General features: G+C 47.9%; 2 protein-coding genes across 5 annotated transcripts; both read left to right on the forward strand.

Moving 5' to 3' along the window:
* The first annotated feature begins 118 nt into the window (after positions 1-118).
* Positions 119-12,424, forward strand: DCTN4 (dynactin subunit 4). 4 transcript variants are annotated; one of them, XM_027682635.1, is made up of 14 exons: positions 119-289; positions 1,590-1,660; positions 2,074-2,252; positions 3,152-3,195; positions 3,975-4,082; positions 4,657-4,677; positions 5,571-5,644; positions 5,990-6,102; positions 7,397-7,506; positions 8,470-8,543; positions 8,932-8,986; positions 9,465-9,572; positions 9,974-10,071; positions 10,246-12,424. In XM_027682635.1, the coding sequence occupies exons 1-14, from the start codon at positions 155-157 to the stop codon at positions 10,457-10,459; spliced, it is 1,404 nt and encodes a 467-aa protein (XP_027538436.1). In that variant the 5' UTR covers positions 119-154; the 3' UTR covers positions 10,460-12,424. The 4 variants fall into 4 exon arrangements, with proteins under 4 accessions (XP_027538436.1, XP_027538438.1, XP_027538440.1 ...); XM_027682639.1 differs by lacking the exon at positions 119-289 and adding an exon at positions 576-1,271; XM_027682638.1 differs by lacking the exon at positions 119-289 and adding an exon at positions 576-1,265.
* Positions 12,425-12,574: 150 nt separating this feature from the next.
* RBM22 (RNA binding motif protein 22) lies at positions 12,575-20,641 on the forward strand. Its single transcript, XM_027682795.1, has 11 exons — positions 12,575-12,680; positions 13,282-13,335; positions 14,266-14,295; positions 15,332-15,464; positions 15,707-15,807; positions 15,967-16,139; positions 16,681-16,881; positions 17,387-17,551; positions 17,971-18,059; positions 18,569-18,700; positions 19,399-20,641. The coding sequence occupies exons 1-11, from the start codon at positions 12,627-12,629 to the stop codon at positions 19,527-19,529; spliced, it is 1,263 nt and encodes a 420-aa protein (XP_027538596.1). The 5' UTR covers positions 12,575-12,626; the 3' UTR covers positions 19,530-20,641.
* The last annotated feature ends 108 nt before the right edge of the window (positions 20,642-20,749 follow it).

Below are 20,749 nucleotides of genomic sequence, written 5' to 3' on the forward strand. Positions count from 1 at the left end.
ACCGGGGTCCCCCCGCACCGGGGTCCCCCCGCACCGGGGTCCCCCCGGGACGCCCCGCCCAGCCGGGCACGTGGCCAGAGCGGCGCGCTAACGTCACGCTGAGGCGCGCTGACGTCAGGCGGCGGCGCCGCGGCGGAGCCCGCCCGCTTTCAAGATGGCGTCGCTGCTGCAGTCGGAGCGGGTGCTGTACCTGGTACGCGGCGAGAAGGAGCTGCGGGCACCGCTGCCGCAGCTGTACTTCTGCCGCTACTGCAGCGAGCTCCGCTCGCTCGAGTGCGTCTCGCACGAGGTAACGGCGTCCCGGCAGCGCCGCGCCCGCGCACCGGGCGGGACCGGGTGGGACCGGGCGGGACCGGGCGGGACGGTGCGCGCAGAGCGGGTACCGATTGGGTGGCTCTCCCGCCGCTCACTCGCTTTCTGCCTTCCTATTGGTCGATGGCGCTTCTAGGGGGGGTGGGCGCAACGCTGCATGGGGTGCGACGATTCGCCGTGGGTGATGGGTGGGGCGGTGCTTCGCTTTGGATTGGCTGTGCCGTCTGTCCGTCGGCGGAGCTCGGGCTGTGATTGGCCGAGGCCAGGGCACAGGGGCGGCTCCCCCTCGTGAGGGAGGTGCCCCCCCAGCCCCGGTCGAGGGGAGCGGGGACCCCCCAGAACCACTGTGGGGCAGGGCTGAGGCAACGAGGACCCCCCAAAACCTCCGTAGGACCGGTCTGGGGCAACGGGGACCTCCCTACCCGTCTGCGGGGCCCCGCCGGGAGGGTCAAGACTCCCCTCCCACACACATCCCCATCGGGCCCGGCCTAGGAGGGGCAGGGACCCCCCCACACACACACCCTTCCACATTATTTTACGGTGTGATTTCTGCTATGGAGGCTTTGTGGCTTCACAAACCGTTATAGTCAAACCGGTAGAATTGATTTTGTGAAAGCCTGGTTGAACTAAGAAACTGTGATAGATTTGGAAAGCCTTGAAAGAATGACTGTGCAGCCCTGATCTCGGAAGAGGAGTCTTTAAGGAAAGGTTGAGGCCTCTGAACAGTAGATTTGTCACCAGGCTGCATCCATGATGGATTTACTGTGGTGTGAGGAGTGTAGTCATTGTGCATGTCTGTGTTTAATAATCAGTTTGAATTCCTCTTCAAGAAGGGGCCCCCAGTCTTGCTGGTGTTGTTTTAATTGACAAAATTCGATGTGACAGCAGACAGATTAAAAGTGTTCTGAATTGTACATAAATCTGAGCAGTGCAACGCCAAGGACAGAATAAATTTAGGTGTAAGTAGAAAATAACGTTAAAACCTGTGGTTCAAGCTGCAGATTGAAATTTTGGTAGCTGCTAAAGGCTGACCTTTTCTCACTTACAAGATGGAGTAATTCAATCCATTCTGATTTAAGAAACCTTCTGATTCATGTTATTAAAGAACAAAATCAGGCTGAAACAGGCTAAGATTTTGAATACCATAAAATGCCTCAAGCCTTCCCTGGCTGCACCAGGGATTGCCAGACACGAATCCCTGTTGAATCATGTGGCAGGTGCCATGTGCTGTCTGGTGTGCCAGGTAACACGTGTAATGTGACTGCCTTCTCCTTCAGGTGGACTCCCACTACTGCCCGAGCTGCCTGGAAAACATGCCTTCAGCTGAAGCCAAGCTGAAAAAGAATAGGTAAGGTTGCTTTGGCTTTTATTTTCATCGAGGCTCCCTATTTTAAACAGCTCCTTCCTTAGTCAGCACTTGATGTGTCTGTCTGAAACTCTTCAAAAATTACATCGGTGCTTTTTACCATTGAGTCTGTTTTGGGGAATAAATAATTTCCATGATCTATCAGGTGCTGTTCATGGATTTTTTTTATTTTTTTGTGATGACTTGTTTCTTAAGACAAAGAGGTTTTTATTATCCCTCGGCGTTTCTCACTGTTGCCATTCTGAAGTTGACTCTGAACCCCTCCTGTTCCCCCGATTGCTCTGGTGACCTTTTTCCCTCGAGGAAAAAGTCGGTTGGTTTAATGTTGATCCGGTTGTTGAGAGCTTTTCCCTCAGCCTGGGAGCCTTCTCAGAGCACTGTGTGGTTGTCTGCAGGTGTGCCAACTGCTTTGACTGCCCCTGCTGCATGCACACCCTCTCCACCCGCGCCACGAGCATCCCCGCCCCGCTCCCCGACGACCCGGCCAAGACCACCATGAAGAAAGCCTATTACCTGGCCTGTGGGTTCTGCCGCTGGACTTCCCGGGATGTGGGGATGGCAGACAAGTCTGTAGGTAAGGGACAGTCAGAAAGAGAGAACTGAGTTAAAGCAGGAGCCCAGTTTGTGTTTTGAAGGTGACAGATAATCACATTAGCTCCTGACTGTACTGTAGGTTTAGTATCTGCCTAAGGTTGGAGTCACAGTTGGAAATTCACAGGAAAATGGTTTGTTGCTGAAGTCTCTTCTGAAGAGCTGAGCTGAGTTAGTGGAATGTGTGACCCACTTCCATGTTCTTGTTACCTGACTAGTGAGAAAACTGTCAAACGAGGGGCTGTGTTAGTGCACTCTCCCCGTAGCCGAGGTCTTGTTTGTGTGCTTTCAGAGCCTTTGAAGCTACTCACTCTGACAGCATAAACATGTAATTTATTTTCCATCACTTTTGTGCACCTTGACAGTTGCTAGTCAGTGTTTGTACTCGTTTTTTCTCTTCACAACAGCACTGGAACAAAGCTTTCATCTATTTTTGGTATGTAAGATGAACAGAAAATATCTGTCAGGCTCCAGAAACGGGGCTGAGTAGGCCAAGCAGATTCTCTGAGTTCCAGTGTTGATGTGACTGAAGACTGGGAGCTGGAAATGCAGAGACAGTGGCAGCCAGTAATGAGACACACACATAAAGTCATGTGCCTGCTGGTAAAGTGACTCCTAGGTGCTATGCTGAGTGTCTCTCAAACAGCACTTGTTTAAAAACACAATATAAAAGCTGCCAAAGCTCCTTCAGCCCAAAACTGCCCGTGAAAAGCTTTAAGAGGTGGATATTTGTGCAGGCACGAACTTAAAGAATTGCAGTGGTAAGTGTAGCAAAAATAGGCAATGTCATATTTTATGAGTAACACTGAAATAGTTGAGTGTGGGGTGTGATGGAGTCTGGAAATCTCCTGTGGACTTTGTTTTTTCTGTTTCCTCCTGCAGCGAGTGGTGGTTGGCAGGAGCCGGAGAATCCTCACACACAGAGGGTGAGTGAGCAGGAAGGCTGTGCTTAGGCTGAGATGGATCAGCCAGAAAGAGCTGTTAGAGGTGTCAGGCCCTCTCAATCACTTTTTCTGCATCTATATAATCCTTCAGATACCAGTTCCAGTTCCTAATCTCCACCTTGACTGAATTCAATGGAGGGAAGGCCTCTTAGAGGCTCCCCTGAGGATATCGCAGTATAAAATCTCCTTTTGAGAAGAAACTCAGTTGAAAACATCCTATCTAATAGTGCTGTTAAAACAACACCGGTGATTACGCTGAGTATGTATGTGAGAAAAAGCTGTTTTCCAATCAAGAGTGTGTCTAGGATCTGGAAAACACAGCTGCACCTTTAACACCCTTCCCTGTCACCCGTTAGGGCTCCACTCTAAATGTGACCAGCCTCGGGGAGGGGGGAAAAGATGCTAAAGATGCTGTTTGCTCCACTAATCCAGATTGCTAGATTTTGACCACATGACATTACTCTGTCTGGTCACGGCAAATCCGTGAATGAAATCTCAGTTGCTGAATTGCAAAGTGAGAACTGGGAAACTGCTCTCCAACACACATTATTCCCAAAGGAGGGTCAGTTTGTCACCCAGACCATGGTTTAAGACGTGTTAAGACGCACAGACTTCTTTAAGTGTATCCTTCACAATACAGCAGGTAGTGGGAACTGAGTGAAACAAGTAGCAGCGACCCCAGCTACTTCTCAAGCAAACACTGCAGCTGACCTGACGTTGCTCCCCTTACACTGGGTGCCTGTTCCTTTCCATCCCTGCAGATTAACAAACTGGTTGAGTACTACCAGCAGTTGGCTCAGAAGGAGAAGATCGAGCGGGACCGGAAGAAGCTGGTGCGACGCCGAAACTACGTGCCCCTGGCCTTTTCGGTGAGCTGGGTGTGCTGTCCCCTCAGAGCAGCAAAAGTGATGGGCAGCAGCCTCAGTGTGGAAAATTAGATAGTTGGGAGCACAGTGGGCCTGCCCAGCTTTTTTCAGTTGAGGACAACATGAAGAAAATGAGGGCTTCTTTAGGGACGAGTAGTTTTACACCCATTGCCCCTCTCTCTCTGATAATCCTCTCTGTCAGTGCCAGGAGGGTTTACACTTGCCATACCAGGGAATATGTTCTCCAGCAGTGAAATGCAGTGCAACTGCAGCCACGATGCCAGTGGCAGCTCTTTCTCAGGACAGTTCATTCCACAGCTCAGTGACAGATAGATCAGCATTGTCTGGCACTTCCTCTGCATGAAATCTCGACTGATATTAACCTTAAGACTTGGTTGTGGCTTGAATGACTTGTTTATTGTAACTGGCAGGTAAACGCTTACTTTGTTTAGCTGGGTGACTGCATTTGCTTGCTACTTCTTGATTAACTGTGCTTGCTCTGTGCCCTTGCTTGTGTCTTATGGCTGCATTTTTTGTCTCCGTTGCTACCTGCTGCTATTTTGGGGGCTCTCCACAGCAACACACTATACACGTAGTGGTAAGTCTTTTCACAGTTTCTGCTGGTGTTAAAGCTCTCATGGTACCAACTGAAGGGGAGTAGCAGATTGTACACCTTGCCTCAGGGCCTCTGGCTTGGGTGTGCCTAGAACAAACACAGGTGAAGGCTAACTTGTTAAGAGGGTAAAAGTTGTAACAGAACTATTTTTTGTTAGTTTAGAAACAGGGCAGTGTCTTTGGGTAAGTAATGTACACTTGAAAACCAGTCCTTTACCTAGCTTGGCTGAGTCAAGTGGCACTAACATGAATCATCTCACCCTTGAAAAATCACCAGAGTAGGCTGATGCTCACATTTCTCATTTTGTGAGAATTCAGGTTTTCAGTCCTGCCCACAAGGAAGATGTCTGCCTCCAAGCACCCTGTGTACAGCTCAGCTCTAGAAAGCTGAGAAGTAGCTCAGCTACTCCTTCTGAGGCACGTGTAGGTAATGAGACTTGTAGGAGTTTGAATCTTCCAGCTGCTTCTAGCGGTGCTACAGAGCATTTCAGATGGATGCATAGCCACGTCAACCCAGTTCTTTTGGCAGCTGAGCTCTCGTTCTACACTACTTGTCATGGAGTTGCTCTGAAGAGAAGATCAGGGAAAATGTGTCAGTAGTGCAGGCTGGTGATGTAAGTAAGGAGCAAAAGCTTTATAAGCAGTAGCCACACACATCCATCTTTCCCTGTCTGCAGTGCAGTGGGAATTGTTTTCTCCATAATAACAGTTTAAGCAGAAGAAAGTATCTTGGGAAGCAGTGAACACCTTTTCCTTTTGCTTTCCTTTGCTTATCCCCCCATGCTTGTCATGCAGCTCACTGGATGAGTTTGCAGCAGGGTTTTTGTCCTGGTAGGAAGCAGACCTGAAGCTGACAGTTACTTTTTTTCCTTGTAGGACAAATATGGCCTTGGAACCAGGCTTCAGCGCCAGAGGCCCGGAGCGCCCATCAGTGCCCTCGCTGGACTCTCGTGAGTCTCAGGGTTGGGGTTACCTTTTGGGGAAGGATTGGAGGTGTGGGCAAGAGAGCAGTACAGCAACTTTAGAAAGATGATGGACATCTTAGCAGGTAGCAGTGAGAGCAGATTTCTTCTTTTGAGCGTTGGAGAGACATCAAGTCCTCGTGCATCTCTGTGCAGCAGTGCCAGATGTGTTACTTTCTCTCGATAGGAACAAGTGACTGCTCACACCCTTGTGCAGTTATTGTCTTACAATCTCACTCTCACTGCCTTCTGTGCTAGAATGCAATTACTCTGGTTGCTGTCAGAGCACACATGCCATATTTTATGACCAAGTTGTCCCTTATTTTGCTTCAGCCTGAAAGAAGGAGAAGACCAGAAGGAGATCAAGATCGAGCCAGCCGATGCAGTGGAAGAAGTGGAGCCTCTTCCTGAGGATTACTATACAAGACCAATCAATCTGACAGAAGGTAACACCTTAGTATACTGTCACTTTTTGCCCTTACATTTTATAACATGGGCAGTGCCTACAAACCTGTCTATGAAGTTCCTAATGACCCAAGCTTCTGTTAATTTTTATGCTGGGATTGAAACTGTGGGAAATGTGTGACTTTTTAAATGGTAATTTTGAATACAACCTCAGCTTGATGTTGTATGTGGAAAGCTCAGAGCCAGATGCTTCAGGCTTCTGAAGGGTTGTTTTATTTTCTTGCTGACCATAATTTCTGTGTGTGTGAAGCATCAATTTTTGGATGGAGAAAAGAGCTGACATCCTTTTTCAAATAATAGCAGGAACTAAGGAAATAACTGAGCTGCTGGGGAGCTGGAACCAAAACTGGACTATTGAGTAACAATTGCACTTTGCTTTGACATCGGCTTGGAACAGCTTGTGTGTGCTTGCCAGTTGTTTACCTGACTCATGATTTAATCCACAAATACCATAAATTGATCAGTGAAACTTGGAGTAAACAAGATAAACCAGCAGGTACAGGAGCAATGCGGGCTTCCAGCTGAGGTGGCTCCACGTAGGGCAGATGTTCTGGGTAGTTCTGCAGCCTACAAAGTCTGCCAATATCAATTAGTTAATGAAAGCTTTATGGGAAAGAGTAGATCATCTTGGTCTCCTTTTTCCATGAGACTGTCTGTACTGTGAGGGTTTAATGCTGACAAAGAAGACAACTTCCATGGTGAGGGAAAGGCTGCCAGGTGGCTCACTGCCTCTTAGGCACTGGGAACAGTGAGGAGCCTGTTTTTTGGGAGAAACTCATGGGAGATTTTGGCTGCTGGGACTTCCTTGCCTTGGGAACTATGTTGTCAGTAATTTTATGTGTGAGTCTGAGTTACACAAACCCCTTGCTAAGCTGTGTATTGTACTCTTGCAGCACCCAGCTGTGAGGGTAACAAAGCTGTGAAACTCATTTGCCCTTGCAGGGGAAAGAACTATGTTCTAGATGACTGCAAAACTGTTTCCAACCCAGCTCAGCTTTGAAGAGAGATCAGAGTCCCTTGTTTCTCCTGGGCTGGCACTGATGTTGCTCTCATGTTACTGTGCCCAGTCAGGGCAGCCCTTTATGCCTTTCTATTCATTGCTAGAAACAGTGGCAGTTGAGAGTGGCTTCTGAATTATGTGGTGCAGGTGAAATTAAATTTCTTAGAGATGGTGGCATGTCTGCACACAGTGTGAGGTGCATATGTAGAGTCTAATCTAGCTCGAGTTTCAGCACCTGAGACATTTCTTTGTCTTGCTTTCTGTGGTGCTCCCAGTGACGACTCTGCGTCAGCGTCTGCTGCAGCCTGACTTCCAGCCCATCTGCGCTTCCCAGCTCTACCCACGTCACAAACACCTCCTGATCAAACGCTCGCTGCGCTGTCGGGTAGGGAACTCGGGACAAAAACCTGCCTTTTCCAGGCTCTCAGAACTTGGGTGGTGGGAAATGGGCTGCGTATTTCTCTTTTAAAAGAAACTGCTCAGATGGTTCTGGTTGTTGAATGTTCTCAGCCAAATTACTGAAAACAGCACTAGGAGGTGAGGGAGTCTGTCACATCTCTGGCGTGATGAAGATTGTGAAAGGGGGACAAAAAGATACAAAGGTGGGTTTGTGCTAGTGCTCTGCATAGCCAAGGAGTTGGAGAAGGCTGCCAGTTCAGTCAGAAATAAAAAAATTCTATTGTTACTAAAGGCAAAAGTCAGCAAAGAAAATATTAGGGAGAGGCAGTGCAGAATACAGATGTCCATAGAGTGGAGGCAGAAAGAGGGTATTTAAGAGAATAAAAGCAGAGAGCTGGGAAGTGAAGACAGGCAAGAGTTAAATCCAAGTTCTGCTGTTGACTTTCTATAGGGTTTTTACTACATGATTTGTTTTCTCGGTAATACAGGGATATTTATCTAGTTCCCAAAGTAATAGACCAATATTCTTATAAGTATTTAAGATGCAGAATGCTTTGCAAATGCAGAATATTTTCTCAGAAATAAGTAATTGAGTGATCCTGTATTTGAAGAGTAGCCTCTGAGGAGATCAGGAGTTCCAGCTATTTGGTTTTTTTATTGGATTCTGGAGTGTAGGTCTGAGGGCTTACAGGTATTTGTGCCTTCTTCCTGCTGCAATCAGTGTCCAGGTGTTTTTAAGACAAATTCCAAGTCTTGTGTTTCCAAGATTGCACTGGTAGTGCAGGATATGACATTTTTGGAGTATCAATAACTGAGCACAGTGATGGCTCCATGCACCTGAGGTAGTTTTTATATGTGTTGTGCTGGTGGATGGTGCCTGTGGCTCTGATTCCTCAGTGTGTGACTGCAGACTGTCTTCTGGTGCTGACTAAAATATCTTTGTCTCTAGAAATGTGAACATAACCTGAGCAAACCAGAATTCAATCCAACGTCTATCAAATTCAAGATCCAGCTGGTTGCTGTGTAAGTAAGATATGGGGACTGGGGACAACAGCTTAGTTAATGCCTTCTATTTGTTTTTTTTTAGTACTCTTGCTTTGACCTCTTGTAGGATTGTGTCATCTCTTAGGATGATGTAATCACCTTTTAAAATATAGTTAGCTTATCTGTGAAAGGTTTGCTTCCTGATCTAGTAATGATTTCAGCAGTTTGACAAAACCACTGCATGCTGTGCCTGCCCCACACAGTAGCAGGGGTCTGTAGGATTAGGCTTGTACAGCAGCAGGGCACTTTATTTTTCCTTTTAATGTAAGCCAAGCTCTGATAGCTCTAATACCTCCCTCTGCTTCAGGAGGTGAGTTATAGACAGCAACACAGTCCCTTATGGTCCTTTGCTTTGTTATTTTTGTAGTAACTACATCCCTGAAGTGAGAATCATGTCTATTCCCAACCTGCGCTACATGAAGGTCAGTAGCTTTTCCAGAAATGTCTTAGGGTGAGACACAGCTGGGAGCTGTGAATGTGGGATCTTTTTGGAAGGTGACATGGTGTGATGTTGTTCCCTAAGGGTTCCGCTCAGTTTGGAGGGTTCAGGGTTTAGGGGAGTGGTCAGAGGAACACCACATGTACTTGTCACTCTGCAGCAGTAGATTAGTGTGCAGTGTGACATCTGGCCTCACAAGCACTTGCCAATATCTGAAGAATAAAAGGTGTGGAGTTGAGATCTTGGCTAGATTCCAAAAATGCATATTTCTTATATTAAGGAAGAGTGTTGCATGGCATTGATGCCTTTCTTACAGACGGGGGGTGGTTGCTGTCCATCCCTTGAGAGGATATGATGCAGTTTTTGTAGGCGTTGATTGGTCATGGAAGATGGAGGTGCTGACAATAACAATGAATTTTAGCACAATTGCTTCTTGAATTGTGATTCCTGAATCTCCTTAGGAGAGCCAAGTCCTTCTGACTCTGACCAATCCTGTGGAGAACGTCACACATGTCACACTGCTGGAGTGTGAGGAAGGAGACCCTGACAACATCAACAGCACTGCCAAGGTACTGTACCCTCCTGCTGTGTGAGCCCAAGCCTCTTCCAAGGCTTACTACTCCCATTTGTCCTTCCACAGGCCACACTTTTCATTTGTCCTTCAACCCCTGCTGAATGTGTTGCATTTCCTTCCTTGAAGCTTAAATGACTGTCACCAATGCAAACAGCAGCTCATAAAGTATTTTGAAATTGTGTCTGTTCACTGAGATCCAGAACCCAAGGGAGAAATTAATGATTTCACTGGCAGGGTGGTAATAAAGTGGTCCTAGAGCAGAGGAAAGCTGAGGATGAATCACTTTTCTGTTAAACTGTAGTTAAGCAGCCCTCAGAAGTGGAGGGCCCTCTCCTGCTTGCAGTGTAGCTGGTGATCAGTGCTGAAAGGCCTCTTTCTCTCCCTGCTCTGTTTCAGGTGTCTGTTCCTCCCAAGGAGCTTATTCTGGCTGGCAAAGATGCTGCGGCAGAATATGATGAGCTGGCAGAGCCTCAAGACTTCCAGGATGACCCTGAGTGAGTGTTGTCTGTCCTGTGGGGATCATCTCCCTTAAAACCTTGGCACTTCAAGTAACTCACTCTCCTCTCTGCCTTCAGTGTGTTTTGGTTCCCCCTCAGAGCATTGTTCCTCTCTGAACAATGGTTTGAGAACTTGGCTGACCCAGTGTTCCTCTGTGTTCCGCCTTGCAGCGTTATTGCCTTCAGAAAAGCCAATAAAGTGGGAGTTTTCATCAAGGTCACCCCGCAGAAAGAAGAGGGCGAAGTGACCGTGAGCTTCAAGATGAAGCACGAGTTCAGAAACCTCACTGCTCCCATCCGGCCCAACGAGGAAGGCGATCACCCCTCGGAGGTCATCTGGCTCACCCACCACGTGGAGCTCAGCCTCGGCCCCGTGCTCCCATAGAGGCTCCCAACGCTTGCTCCCTGACGGCTGGCGCAGGATGGACTGGCACACTGAGAAAGCACCTCCTGGAAGGTTCTGCCAGAGCTCCTTTGTGATGTGTGGGTGTGCCACGGGCCCCGGCCGGCCGTGAGCAGGGTGCTGAGGGTGCCGTGGTTTGGGATGGTTTGTTCTCTTTCCCCTTGTCGTAGTGCCCACTAACCACCACTCCTCTTCCCCTCACTGCTACAGGCTAGTTTAACTTGCAGCATGTGTCAGAGCACAGAGAAAGGTCTCGCTTTCTCCAGGTTTGCGCTGAGTTTGGCTCTATCAACAGATAATTTTGGCTGAATTTGGATTTATCCACAGAAAAGAACCCATACTGTTTTTTCCTGATGTTCCATGCTCAGTAATGAACAACTTCTCTTTCACCCAGAGCTATGCCCTTCCCAAACCAACATTTTAAGAGGTGGCCGTGTCTGCTGCATTACTGGCAAGTTACTGGCAGCAGCACAATGTTTTCTTTTGGTTTTCTGCTTCCTTGTAGGATACCTCAACTGCGGGGCACTGGGGTGTACAGCCCTACCCCTCTGGCATATGTAGCTTGCTTAGCTGAGGTGGCAGATCTGTTTTCACAAAGGAGTTGATGAGTTTGCCTTTAAACTTTAAACATAGTGTACTGTAGTGTTCATGGATTTGACTGGCAACCGAGCCTGCTGTTGGCCTGCTGGGCCTCAGGTGGATGTGGCAGCATGATGCACTGCAAGCTGGGAATTCAGGTGCTGCTGCACCTCTTGACTGAGGCAGGAATGCTCTGGAGAGGCTGCCCAACAGTCTTCAGCTCCATAAGTTGTTAGGGATCATAGTTATCAGGGTGTGAAACCTGGAGAGTTAAGATTAGTTCTGGTAATTGTAAACCCACAAAGGTGTTTTTTGGGTTCATCCTCTGTGTTTTTCCGGTTAGGGTGGGTGTGAGGGAGGTGTAAAGGTGGAAAGTATTTGTTAACTACACACACTGTACTACAAGGTCGCTTACCTGGCGTGTAATTTGGCTGCAGCCCAGACTAAAATGGGTGGTTAAGAGCTGTGTATCCAGGACACTGCATAACCAGTAAGTGCATGGCTAGTGCAGGCAGGTGAGATGGCTCTTCCTGCAGAGTGTTCCCACTTCAGTTATTGACCTTAGTTAAACGTATCTGATGGGCTTTGATGTGCTGCTCTGCTGGGAAAGGCTTGAGTGCCAGCCAGCCATGGCTGTGTCACTCCAGATGCTCATGCCATGGCTCTGCCAGCCTGGATCTGCAGATCCTCTGTGTGGGAGGGCAGGATGAGGCTGCCTGCTCCCCACAGTTGGTGGTGCAGCACCCAAAACATCTCCCTTAGCGCAAGAAACCTGCCGTGGTGTGTGAGAGGGACTCCCACCTCACAGCCCCGATCCTGGGCGGGTCTCAAAGCAGTGAGGCATCACGTTTACAAGTTGTAACTTTGTGTAGGTTACACACAGATGTACAGCATGAGTTTGAGACTTGTAGTTAGTAGTTAATGTATAGTGCTAGTGCCTGCTGCGGCTTCACCTGTCCAGATAACAAAGCACTGCACCTCTGGCCGCAACTTCTCCTGTTCAGTAGCCAAAACAGCTGCTACACTTGCGACACGACTACGGAAAAGCCGAGCTGGTGGCTGGCCCAGGGCTTGAGCTGTGCCTGGGGCTGGTGGCCATTGTCCCCTTGGTGCTGGCCTGGGGTTTGCCGCAGGCCAACGCGACCTGCGCCCCTCTCACTACAAACACAAGGTGCATTGAGTTGCGCTCTTCTGAGCGGCCTGATGAGCTCGGCGAGTTGTTTTCCCCCCTCCCCGTAGGTGCTGTAGGCGGTAGGAAAGGTGTCTCGGTGCGTCCCTGCCTCTGTCCCCGCTCCCCGACAAGGCGCCTGTTGCCTTATGCTTGACGTCGTGTAGTGACCTTCAATAAAACACAACGTGGCTCTCGGATTCTTTGCGCTGGTTCTTTATAATTTAATTATTTAAACAAAACAAAAAAGCGAAGTTTCCCCCTCCCCCCCCCCCCGTGTTTTCCCGATGGTCTCGCCCGTCCCCCCCGGTGCCGGTGGTCTCGCCCGGTGCGCGGTGGCGGCAGCGGCGGCGGAAGTGGCGTCAGTTCCGGCGGGGCCCGGCCGGCAGCGGGGCGGGCGCCATGTCCACATCGCTGGGCTCCAACACCTACAACCGGCAGAACTGGGAGGACGCGGTGAGCGGGGGGAGCCGGGACACAAGGGAAAGGCGGGAGGAGCGGGACCGGGGGGTCCTTGCGCTGCCATGAGGCCGCCAGGCGAGGGGAGCGCGGGGAGGAGGCGCCAGGACCGGCCCTGGGCACCCGCGACTCCCGACCTGCGGTGCCGCGGCTCCCGGGCCCTCCGTACGGCAAAGGGACGGTGCTGCTCCCTACGGCCGGTGGGAGGAGGAGCTCTCTCGGCGGCTGCGGGGGCTGAGCCGGGCCCCTCGTGTGCTCTCTGGAGCCGAGGCCTCTCCTCTCAAGCGATGCTGAGGGATAACGGGGCGGTGCCACCTCCTCGAGTCCGGGCGCTCACAGGGTCAGATCTTAAGAATACGCTTTTTTTGTTTGTGTGCTCTAAGTTTTACATCAAGCTACAGCAGCCAGCAGATCCCGATTCTTGAATAATTTGAGCCTGGGTGGTGGCTTGCAGCTCTCCCGATGTCTCTGAATCTTTTTATGTCTTTCAGTCAGTGTGATGGGTTTAACTCAGTAGCATTTTTCAGAGTGCAACTTGAATGCTGTTGTGATGGCAGAGTTTGTTACAAATTCCCGAATTTCTTCTTGCTCCACGCAGGACTTCCCTATCCTGTGCCAGACATGTCTTGGAGAAAACCCCTACATTCGGATGGTACGTGCCTGTTGGACCCTGCAGTCCTTCCCTCTGTGTTGGACCCTAAAACTGTGGGGTTTGGGGACTGAAGTAGGGCTGGGTGCAGGAGGGGGTGCTGAGTTGGACATACACACCTGAGCATCTGGTTCTGCACGACAGGACTTGGTTCCAGCCGTTGTTGGTATGTGGTGTCATGATTAGGGGTGTGATGTAAGAGCAAATCAGTCAAAAAGCAGAGGAAGATGACGTAGTCCAGTGTCTGGAGTGCAGGAAAGAGTAGAACATGAAGCTTTAATGCTTCGCGTGAACTGTGACGTGGAGAGCTGTGAGCTGCTGAAACACTAAGTAACACAATTCCTAAAATATGACAAACATGCACTACTAAAATTAAGTTAAAGCTGACTTGTGAAGGTAATTTAAATCCCTGTTTGTTTTCCTTGGTTTCCTCTGTGCAGGGTGAGTCAGTCCATGTTATGTTGCTTTTCTCTGCTCAACCCACTTGTGCATGACCTACATTGACACGATCTCCTTCACATTTCTGTGCCACCAAGTTTGCTGAGAGATTGGGATATTTTTATGAAACACAACCTTAATGCTGATATAGGTGATATATCAAAACCAGATTGTTTTCACCGACATATTTCATGTAACATCATCTTTCCTGAAAAATAGCTCTTATTACTTCTTTTCATTCCTATCTTTCATCAGTGGGACTTAAAATACTCTGGTTTTAATGAATGTTTCTAAACCAGAAGTGGATTGAGAGTATTTTAGAATTAACTTTTTTGTCCTGTTGACCTTCCAAGGTGTAAGCCCGAAACATGGGGGTGGATGAGTGTAAATGCATCATAATTATGAAAAAACCCACTGTGTTATAACATCAATGATATGTTTCCTGTTGAACTGATGATATTTTGTTTTCTTTTATTGCTTTTTATTACATTTCAGACCAAAGAAAAATATGGAAAAGAATGCAAGGTATGTTTGTGTCTTTTGAAAAAAGAATGTCTAAATTGGTGCAGATCTAGGAATAATAAGTTTTAATGATTAAAAACCTGTCGGCTTCAGAAAAGTGCTTATCTGGGTTAACAACTTAAAATGTTTAGGTAACTACATAAATTTTTAGGTCAGTCTACTGTGCTTTGTTAAACAAAGTCAGTTGGTCTTAAAATAGTAAAATTGTTGAGCAAATCCTAAGTCTGTCTAATCTTCATGTTTATCAGAATGAGGGTTTGTGAATACTGTTGTACTATATTTGAAGGTATTTCAGCATTTTAAATGATTTCATATTTTCTTGTGCAGGTTTTTTGTTTTTTCTCAGAAATGCATGAATACCTGGAGTTTAGGGTTAGCTCTGCATATGTTAGTCATGGCTACGTGGTGATTTGTGTCAATTATTTAAGAAATAAGCCACATTTATTTCTGAGAGAGCAAGAAATAGTGTTGACTGGACTGAGGGAAATCAAAGGAATTTTTTTCCCTTTTATCAGTTCTCTTCTGAAGTAGAGAGAAGGCATATGTTGAAATCTGTAGAGATTGAGATTGTATCCACATACTCGGGCTGTACATGCAGCAGAAGCAGATGTGTCATTCCACGAGATAAGAGAGAGCAGTAGTCTTTTTCTGGACCAAAGGTCTCATAACCTCTCCCAGGGTTGCTGCGGTGCTGGTGCCTCATGTAATTCATCTCTAGTAGCTCTACACTGACATCTCCTGGAATGAAGGAGAATTTCTGTCTCCTTTGAGTAGATCTGTGCTCAGGCTATTGTAATAAATTAAAAAAAAAAAACAAAACAAAAAAATAATTCCCTAAAACTTTCTCCTGTCTAAATAAAGCACCAAATAGAAAACTGAGAACCAAACAGAAAACCGAGCTCTGTGTCTTAGCACTAAGATGGAGAAGTTGTACTTATGGTTTAAAGAGATTAGACGAGTTTGGAGTTTTAAGTTTCCATGCAAGAAGCAGAACAGTCATTGTGGAGAGAGAAACAAGGGTCACCTTTCTGTGTCCCAGATTTGTGCCAGGCCTTTCACCGTGTTCCGCTGGTGCCCCGGGGTGCGGATGCGCTTCAAGAAGACCGAAGTGTGCCAGACGTGCAGCAAGCTGAAGAATGTCTGCCAGACCTGCCTGCTTGACCTGGAATATGGTGTGTACCCAAAAATGTAAACCAAGAGAAGGACCTGGCCTCTGAAATGTAAAATTGGCGAAATGTCTTTAAATTTGTGTGTATATTTGGCACTGGGCAGTCTTGGAGAGGAACAAGTCTTGGTGATCACATCTGCAGCAGATGAGTTACCTCTGGCCAGTGCAGGTTGCAGAAATAACTACTTCTGCTCTTTCAGCTTGTGCTTCATATGGGTTTGTTGGGGTTTTATTGTTTCATTCTAGGTTTGCCTATCCAAGTCCGAGATGCAGGACTCTCCCTTAAGGATGAAATGCCCAAATCTGATGTCAACAAAGAGTACTATACCCAGAACATGGAGCGAGAGGTAAGGTAGTTACAGTCATGCTCTCGGTGTGACTGTGGGTGGGGAGGAAAGGGGAGCAATGACCCAGCTTCTCTTAAAACCTTTTGCTTGCTCTGATTCTGTGCATTAGTGCTCAGTGCTGGTATATACATAATTGTTTGTGTTTTACCTGCTGTTTAGATAGCCAATTCTGATGGCACTAGACCTGTTGGTGCTCTAGGAAAAGCTACTTCTACCAGTGACATGCTGCTGAAGCTGGCCCGAACCACTCCGTACTACAAACGCAACCGTCCTCACATCTGCTCCTTCTGGGTGAAAGGAGAGTGCAAGAGAGGGGAGGAGTGTCCCTACAGGTACAGATACATCTGAAACAGTTAATCTGTTCACCACAGCTCCCTTGGGGTTCAAAGAACAGGAGATCCTGCAGTGGGCAGGAGACTCAACGCTGTGATTGGGCTCAGGGTGAAACTTGCATCCAGCGCCAGCAAGTGAAGCTCTGTGGTGGCACGTTCGTTAGTGAGCCACTGGCTGCAGGGTTTGCCAAAGCAGTGACTGCAGCTCTCCTCTTGTGTAGTTCATTTTTCCCCTTCGTGGCGTCAGTCCCCGCAACCAGAGATCTTTGTATTTGAACAAGAGGCCATTTGAAATCCAGCTCTTGTGTTTTGTGAGGCTCGAATGTTGAGCTGTGAGAAGTGCCATTTATTCAGAACTTGAGGCAGTCCTGGCTGCAATTCAAGTTCTCAGGGCTTTTTGTTCCATTTTGGTGTGTTTATGTGGACAGAGTTAGGGATATAAGTGACCCGAGGGCTTGAGAAGGGAAGGTGGCAGCTACAGCCATTTTAATCCATGCAGCTGTCACTGGTGTTATAAAATGCTTTGCTTGCTGAACCTTAGACATGAGAAACCTACAGATCCAGACGATCCTCTGGCTGACCAGAACATCAAAGATCGTTACTATGGAATTAATGATCCCGTGGCTGATAAACTGCTGAAACGAGCATCAACCATGCCTCGACTAGACCCCCCCGAAGACAAGACTATTACTACACTGTATGTTGGAGGGCTTGGAGATACTATTTCTGAATCGGATCTCAGGTGTGTTGGTGAATTTATATTTCCCTTGCCTTTTTGTTTGACACTTTGGTGTCTGCTCATCTTCCAGTGAGGAAATCTCTCTTGCGAGGAACAAAAATAAACCTGGTTTTCAGTTTTCCTTAGTGGGGAACTGGTTGGTGGGCAAGTGCAGGGGAGTGCCAGCTTGTTGGAGAACAGATAAAGAGGCACATTTCAAATGCTTTGATTTAAAATTTATTTCTTTAAAGATTAATCATCCTTCTGAGCTGTTGGGCATACCGTGCAACCCTTTTTACAAGGAAGTCTTGTGGCCTCTAGCTAGCTGCTAAGAGAAGCTGCAGAGCTTTTAATTGCTCCATAATTGCACAGAGAGGCAATAATGATTAATTGATCGATTATTAATTTCCAATGATCAGTTTGAACTGGGGATGGAGAAGAGAAAGCATACCTATTCTACCCACTCTGCTCTGTACCCTGTGACTAGGAGGAGAGGGGTATCATCATGATTTTTCCCTTCCCCCCGCAGAAATCACTTCTACCAGTTTGGGGAGATCCGGACGATAACGGTGGTGCAGAGGCAGCAGTGTGCTTTCATCCAGTTTGCCACCCGCCAGGCTGCAGAGGTGGCTGCTGAGAAATCCTTCAACAAGCTCATTGTCAACGGCCGCAGGCTCAATGTCAAGTGGGGAAGGTGAGTGTGGGGGGAGGAAGCCAGGAGGATACTGCCACAAGGTTCTGCTCCCAATTTATGTAGTCTTGATAAGCAGGATTGGATATTATGCTGGAGCAGATATTTGATTGGTAAATAGTTGGGGTCCTCTTACAACTTGGCTCTGTTTCTGGGGCGGGATCTGTGTTGGAAATGACACAAATAGTGTAAGAGATTTCCTGGCTGAGGGTTATGGATGGGTTTCTGTAGTTTTGCTCCTAGTCCATCTCCTGTAAGCACTGTTTGCACACTTTGTACCACCTGTCTCTGATGTTGCGAGTTTTTCATCTTTGGCCTGAAACAATGGGTCTGGATTAGATAAGGTGAAACTACTGTGTTACAAATATTTCCTTATCCCGCTTTTTCTCATCCTTGTTCTCAAACTTTTGTCTATTTCCCAGGTCCCAGGCAGCAAGAGGAAAAGAAAAGGACAAGGAGGGTACTACAGAATCCGGGATAAAGCTGGAGCCAGTTCCGGGACTTCCTGGTGGTAAGGGAATTGTTTTCATCTCTGAAACACTTAATGCTGACCTGCTTCCATGAGTGAGGCTGGTGTTAAATTTCTGGGAGCAGTGACAGTTCAGGATGGTAGAGGCAGTGGTGAGCCCACAGCAGTTACAGTAGCTTTGCAGCTACTTTGCATCCAGCTGGGATGGGAGATGAGCTTTGTTTAGAAGCAAATCCTGGATGAAAAGAGAGTTCTTTATGTGATGAGTGAAAAGTTAAAGCTGAATTCAAGGTACTTAGGTCTGAGATGCTGGCAGCCCATGCTTTTAATGTTTTCCTAATTCACTGAGCATTGTATGATGGAAAAAGCAAGGCTGGTTTTGGGTGAAGAAAACCGGTGACTGGAATTTCAGGACAGTCTCGCCCTCACGGTTCAAAGGTGCGATGGTAGCAGCAGTTTGCCCTTGTGAAAGCACGGATTGTGCCCTCTCTCTGAAGGAGACACCTCTGCTTGTCTTGCATCTCCGTAACCACTATGTACTTTTTCTGCAGCTCTCCCCCCTCCTCCAGCTGCAGAAGAGGAGGCTTCTGCAAATTACTTCAACCTACCTCCAAGTGGCCCCTCAGCCGTGGTGAACATTGCCCTGCCACCTCCCCCTGGCATCGCTCCACCGCCGCCTCCAGGTACTTGTGTTTCCCCCTCTAGTGGGGGTGTGGAACTCCGTGTTAAACAGTCTGTTCCTCCTTGCCTGGCCATGCTGCAACTGATGCATGCCCTGAGCTGATTTTCCTCATCCCTGATCACACAGTGTCAACTGATGATCTAAACTGAGCTGTCAGCACAGTTTAATTAAACTGAGCTGCCTGTTGTGGTAGGTATTCACTTGCAAATTCCCAGGCATGGAGATCCCCGTTACTGGTACTGGTACTGAGACCTACTCAGTGCTTTTGCTGGCTATGTAAATGCCACATTAACCCCAACTTCAAAGGGTAATTTTGCAGCTGGTTGAATGCCAGCCTGTTTTTGGCTCTCTGTATATATCTATCCAGAGTTCCTTTTTTTTTTTTTTTTTAATGGAATGTTGGACTCTTGTGAGTATATTTTCTCTGCTGCATGGTTGAATAGAAAACATTTAGATGGGCGTTACAGACATCTGCCCAGTTGCCCCACCAGCTTTTATCTGTGAGTAAGGATGTGTGTTGGGTAGGGATTGCCCCCAGTTTTACTGAAAAGAGGGAAGGAGTTTTTGGGGAGATGGGAGACGAGCACATTTGTGAGGCACAGCTGTGAGCCAGCTGTTCTGTCGGCGCTTTGAAGCAGTGGAACATACGCGTCGGGTTTTCTGCTGCTTTGCCTGAAGCTGCCAATTTTATTCCTGCAGGTTTTGGACCACACATGTTCCACGCCATGGGGCCCCCACCTCCCTTCATGAGAGCCCCAGGCCCCATCCACTACCCGTCCCAGGACCCCCAGAGGATGGGTGCCCACGCGGGAAAGCACAGCAGCCCCTAGCACGTCCTGCCACCCTCATCCTTGAAGTAAATGTTATTTTCTAGTTACCATGGTAGCACCATATGTTGAGCTGTGGGTGAGCTAGAGACGCCTTATTCCCCTGCTTGCAGCCACAGGGCAAGCTGAGCTCCGTGTCTCCACTAGCTAATCGGATTGTTGGTATGTCCCAGGTCTTTCTTTAAGTGTTGGGGGGGTGGGGGACAGACAGGGGGGCTGTCTGTGGGTCTGGGGTACCAGAATTACAGTGCTGTCTGTGTATCCCATTGGCACACTTTTGAAATAAACTTCTGGAAAAACAAAACCAAAGCCTTTTCAAGGCCGTTTGATGTCCTCAGTCTGAACATTATGGACTGTTTAAATGTAACCAGAGACTCTTCTCTGTCAGGTAACTAATGATGTGCTAATCTAATGAGGTGTTAAACCAGGACTGAATAAGAGCTGAAAAACAAGCTCATCAGATGATGTTGCCACAGGCAAACCCATGGCTTTGCCTTCCACAGATTTTTCCTCCCTCCTTTTTCCTGACTTGTGGCTTTGAAAAAAAGACAAGAAAACAAAACCTTTTTTGATGCCTCACTTCTAATCCTGCACGTCCTGAGCGAGACAAGTGAGACAAGCGCTGGGTCAGCCGAGCAGCCCCCGGGCAGTGCAGGCATGACGTGGAGTGACAGGTCAGCAGTTGCCCAGTTTAGCCAGGTGATGGCCCCCTCAGTGGCCCCACGGGCTGGGCTGTGGTTGCTGACAGCTGCAGGGGAGGGCACTGTGCAGATGCAGCTGCTCTGGGGGAGATTTAGGGCTTTCGAGGCCCTTGGTGCAGCGTCTTAAGCTGTGAGAAGGGTCCCACTTCATCCTGCTTTGATAAGACGTGAAACTTTTCCTTCTGTGCTCCCACTGTAGTGCTTGGCCAGGAGTGACTGCATCCTGCATGGAGCCTGCTGCTGAGTAAGGTCTGTGTACATGTGGCTGGAGGATTTTAGATTAATCTGCATGTCAGCTGCTTTTGTGCAGTGGATCTGTGGACATCTTTCTGTAAAGCAAAACGTGATGGGGCTTGTTCTGTAGCCTCATTTGCTTGTTTCAGAAAAAGCACATTAAAATATTTGAATTTTTCACCACTGTGCTTAGACCCTGCTTCCTGGAGTGCAGTGTCTGGGGACTTTGTCTGATTTTTATGTGGCTGCTCCCACAGCCAAGATGCAGTGTGGGCAAGGACAGCATGT

The sequence above is a fragment of the Neopelma chrysocephalum genome, unplaced genomic scaffold, assembly GCF_003984885.1.
Source record: "Neopelma chrysocephalum unplaced genomic scaffold, ASM398488v2 Primary Assembly neopelma1_63, whole genome shotgun sequence".
Taxonomy (NCBI): Eukaryota; Metazoa; Chordata; class Aves; order Passeriformes; family Pipridae; genus Neopelma; species Neopelma chrysocephalum.

Excerpts from the sequence above, each read along its gene's own strand:
- DCTN4 (XM_027682635.1), top strand. The coding sequence starts at position 155 with ATGGCGTCGCTGCTGCAGTCGGAGCGGGTGCTGTACCTGGTACGCGGC. Across the intron at positions 5,645-5,989 it reads AGTGCCCTCGCTGGACTCTC|CCTGAAAGAAGGAGAAGACC; the intron begins GTGAGTCTCAGG and ends ATTTTGCTTCAG. Across the intron at positions 8,544-8,931 it reads AAGATCCAGCTGGTTGCTGT|TAACTACATCCCTGAAGTGA; the intron begins GTAAGTAAGATA and ends TTATTTTTGTAG.
- RBM22 (XM_027682795.1), top strand. The coding sequence starts at position 12,627 with ATGTCCACATCGCTGGGCTCCAACACCTACAACCGGCAGAACTGGGAG. Across the intron at positions 12,681-13,281 it reads GGCAGAACTGGGAGGACGCG|GACTTCCCTATCCTGTGCCA; the intron begins GTGAGCGGGGGG and ends TGCTCCACGCAG. Across the intron at positions 14,296-15,331 it reads AATATGGAAAAGAATGCAAG|ATTTGTGCCAGGCCTTTCAC; the intron begins GTATGTTTGTGT and ends TCTGTGTCCCAG.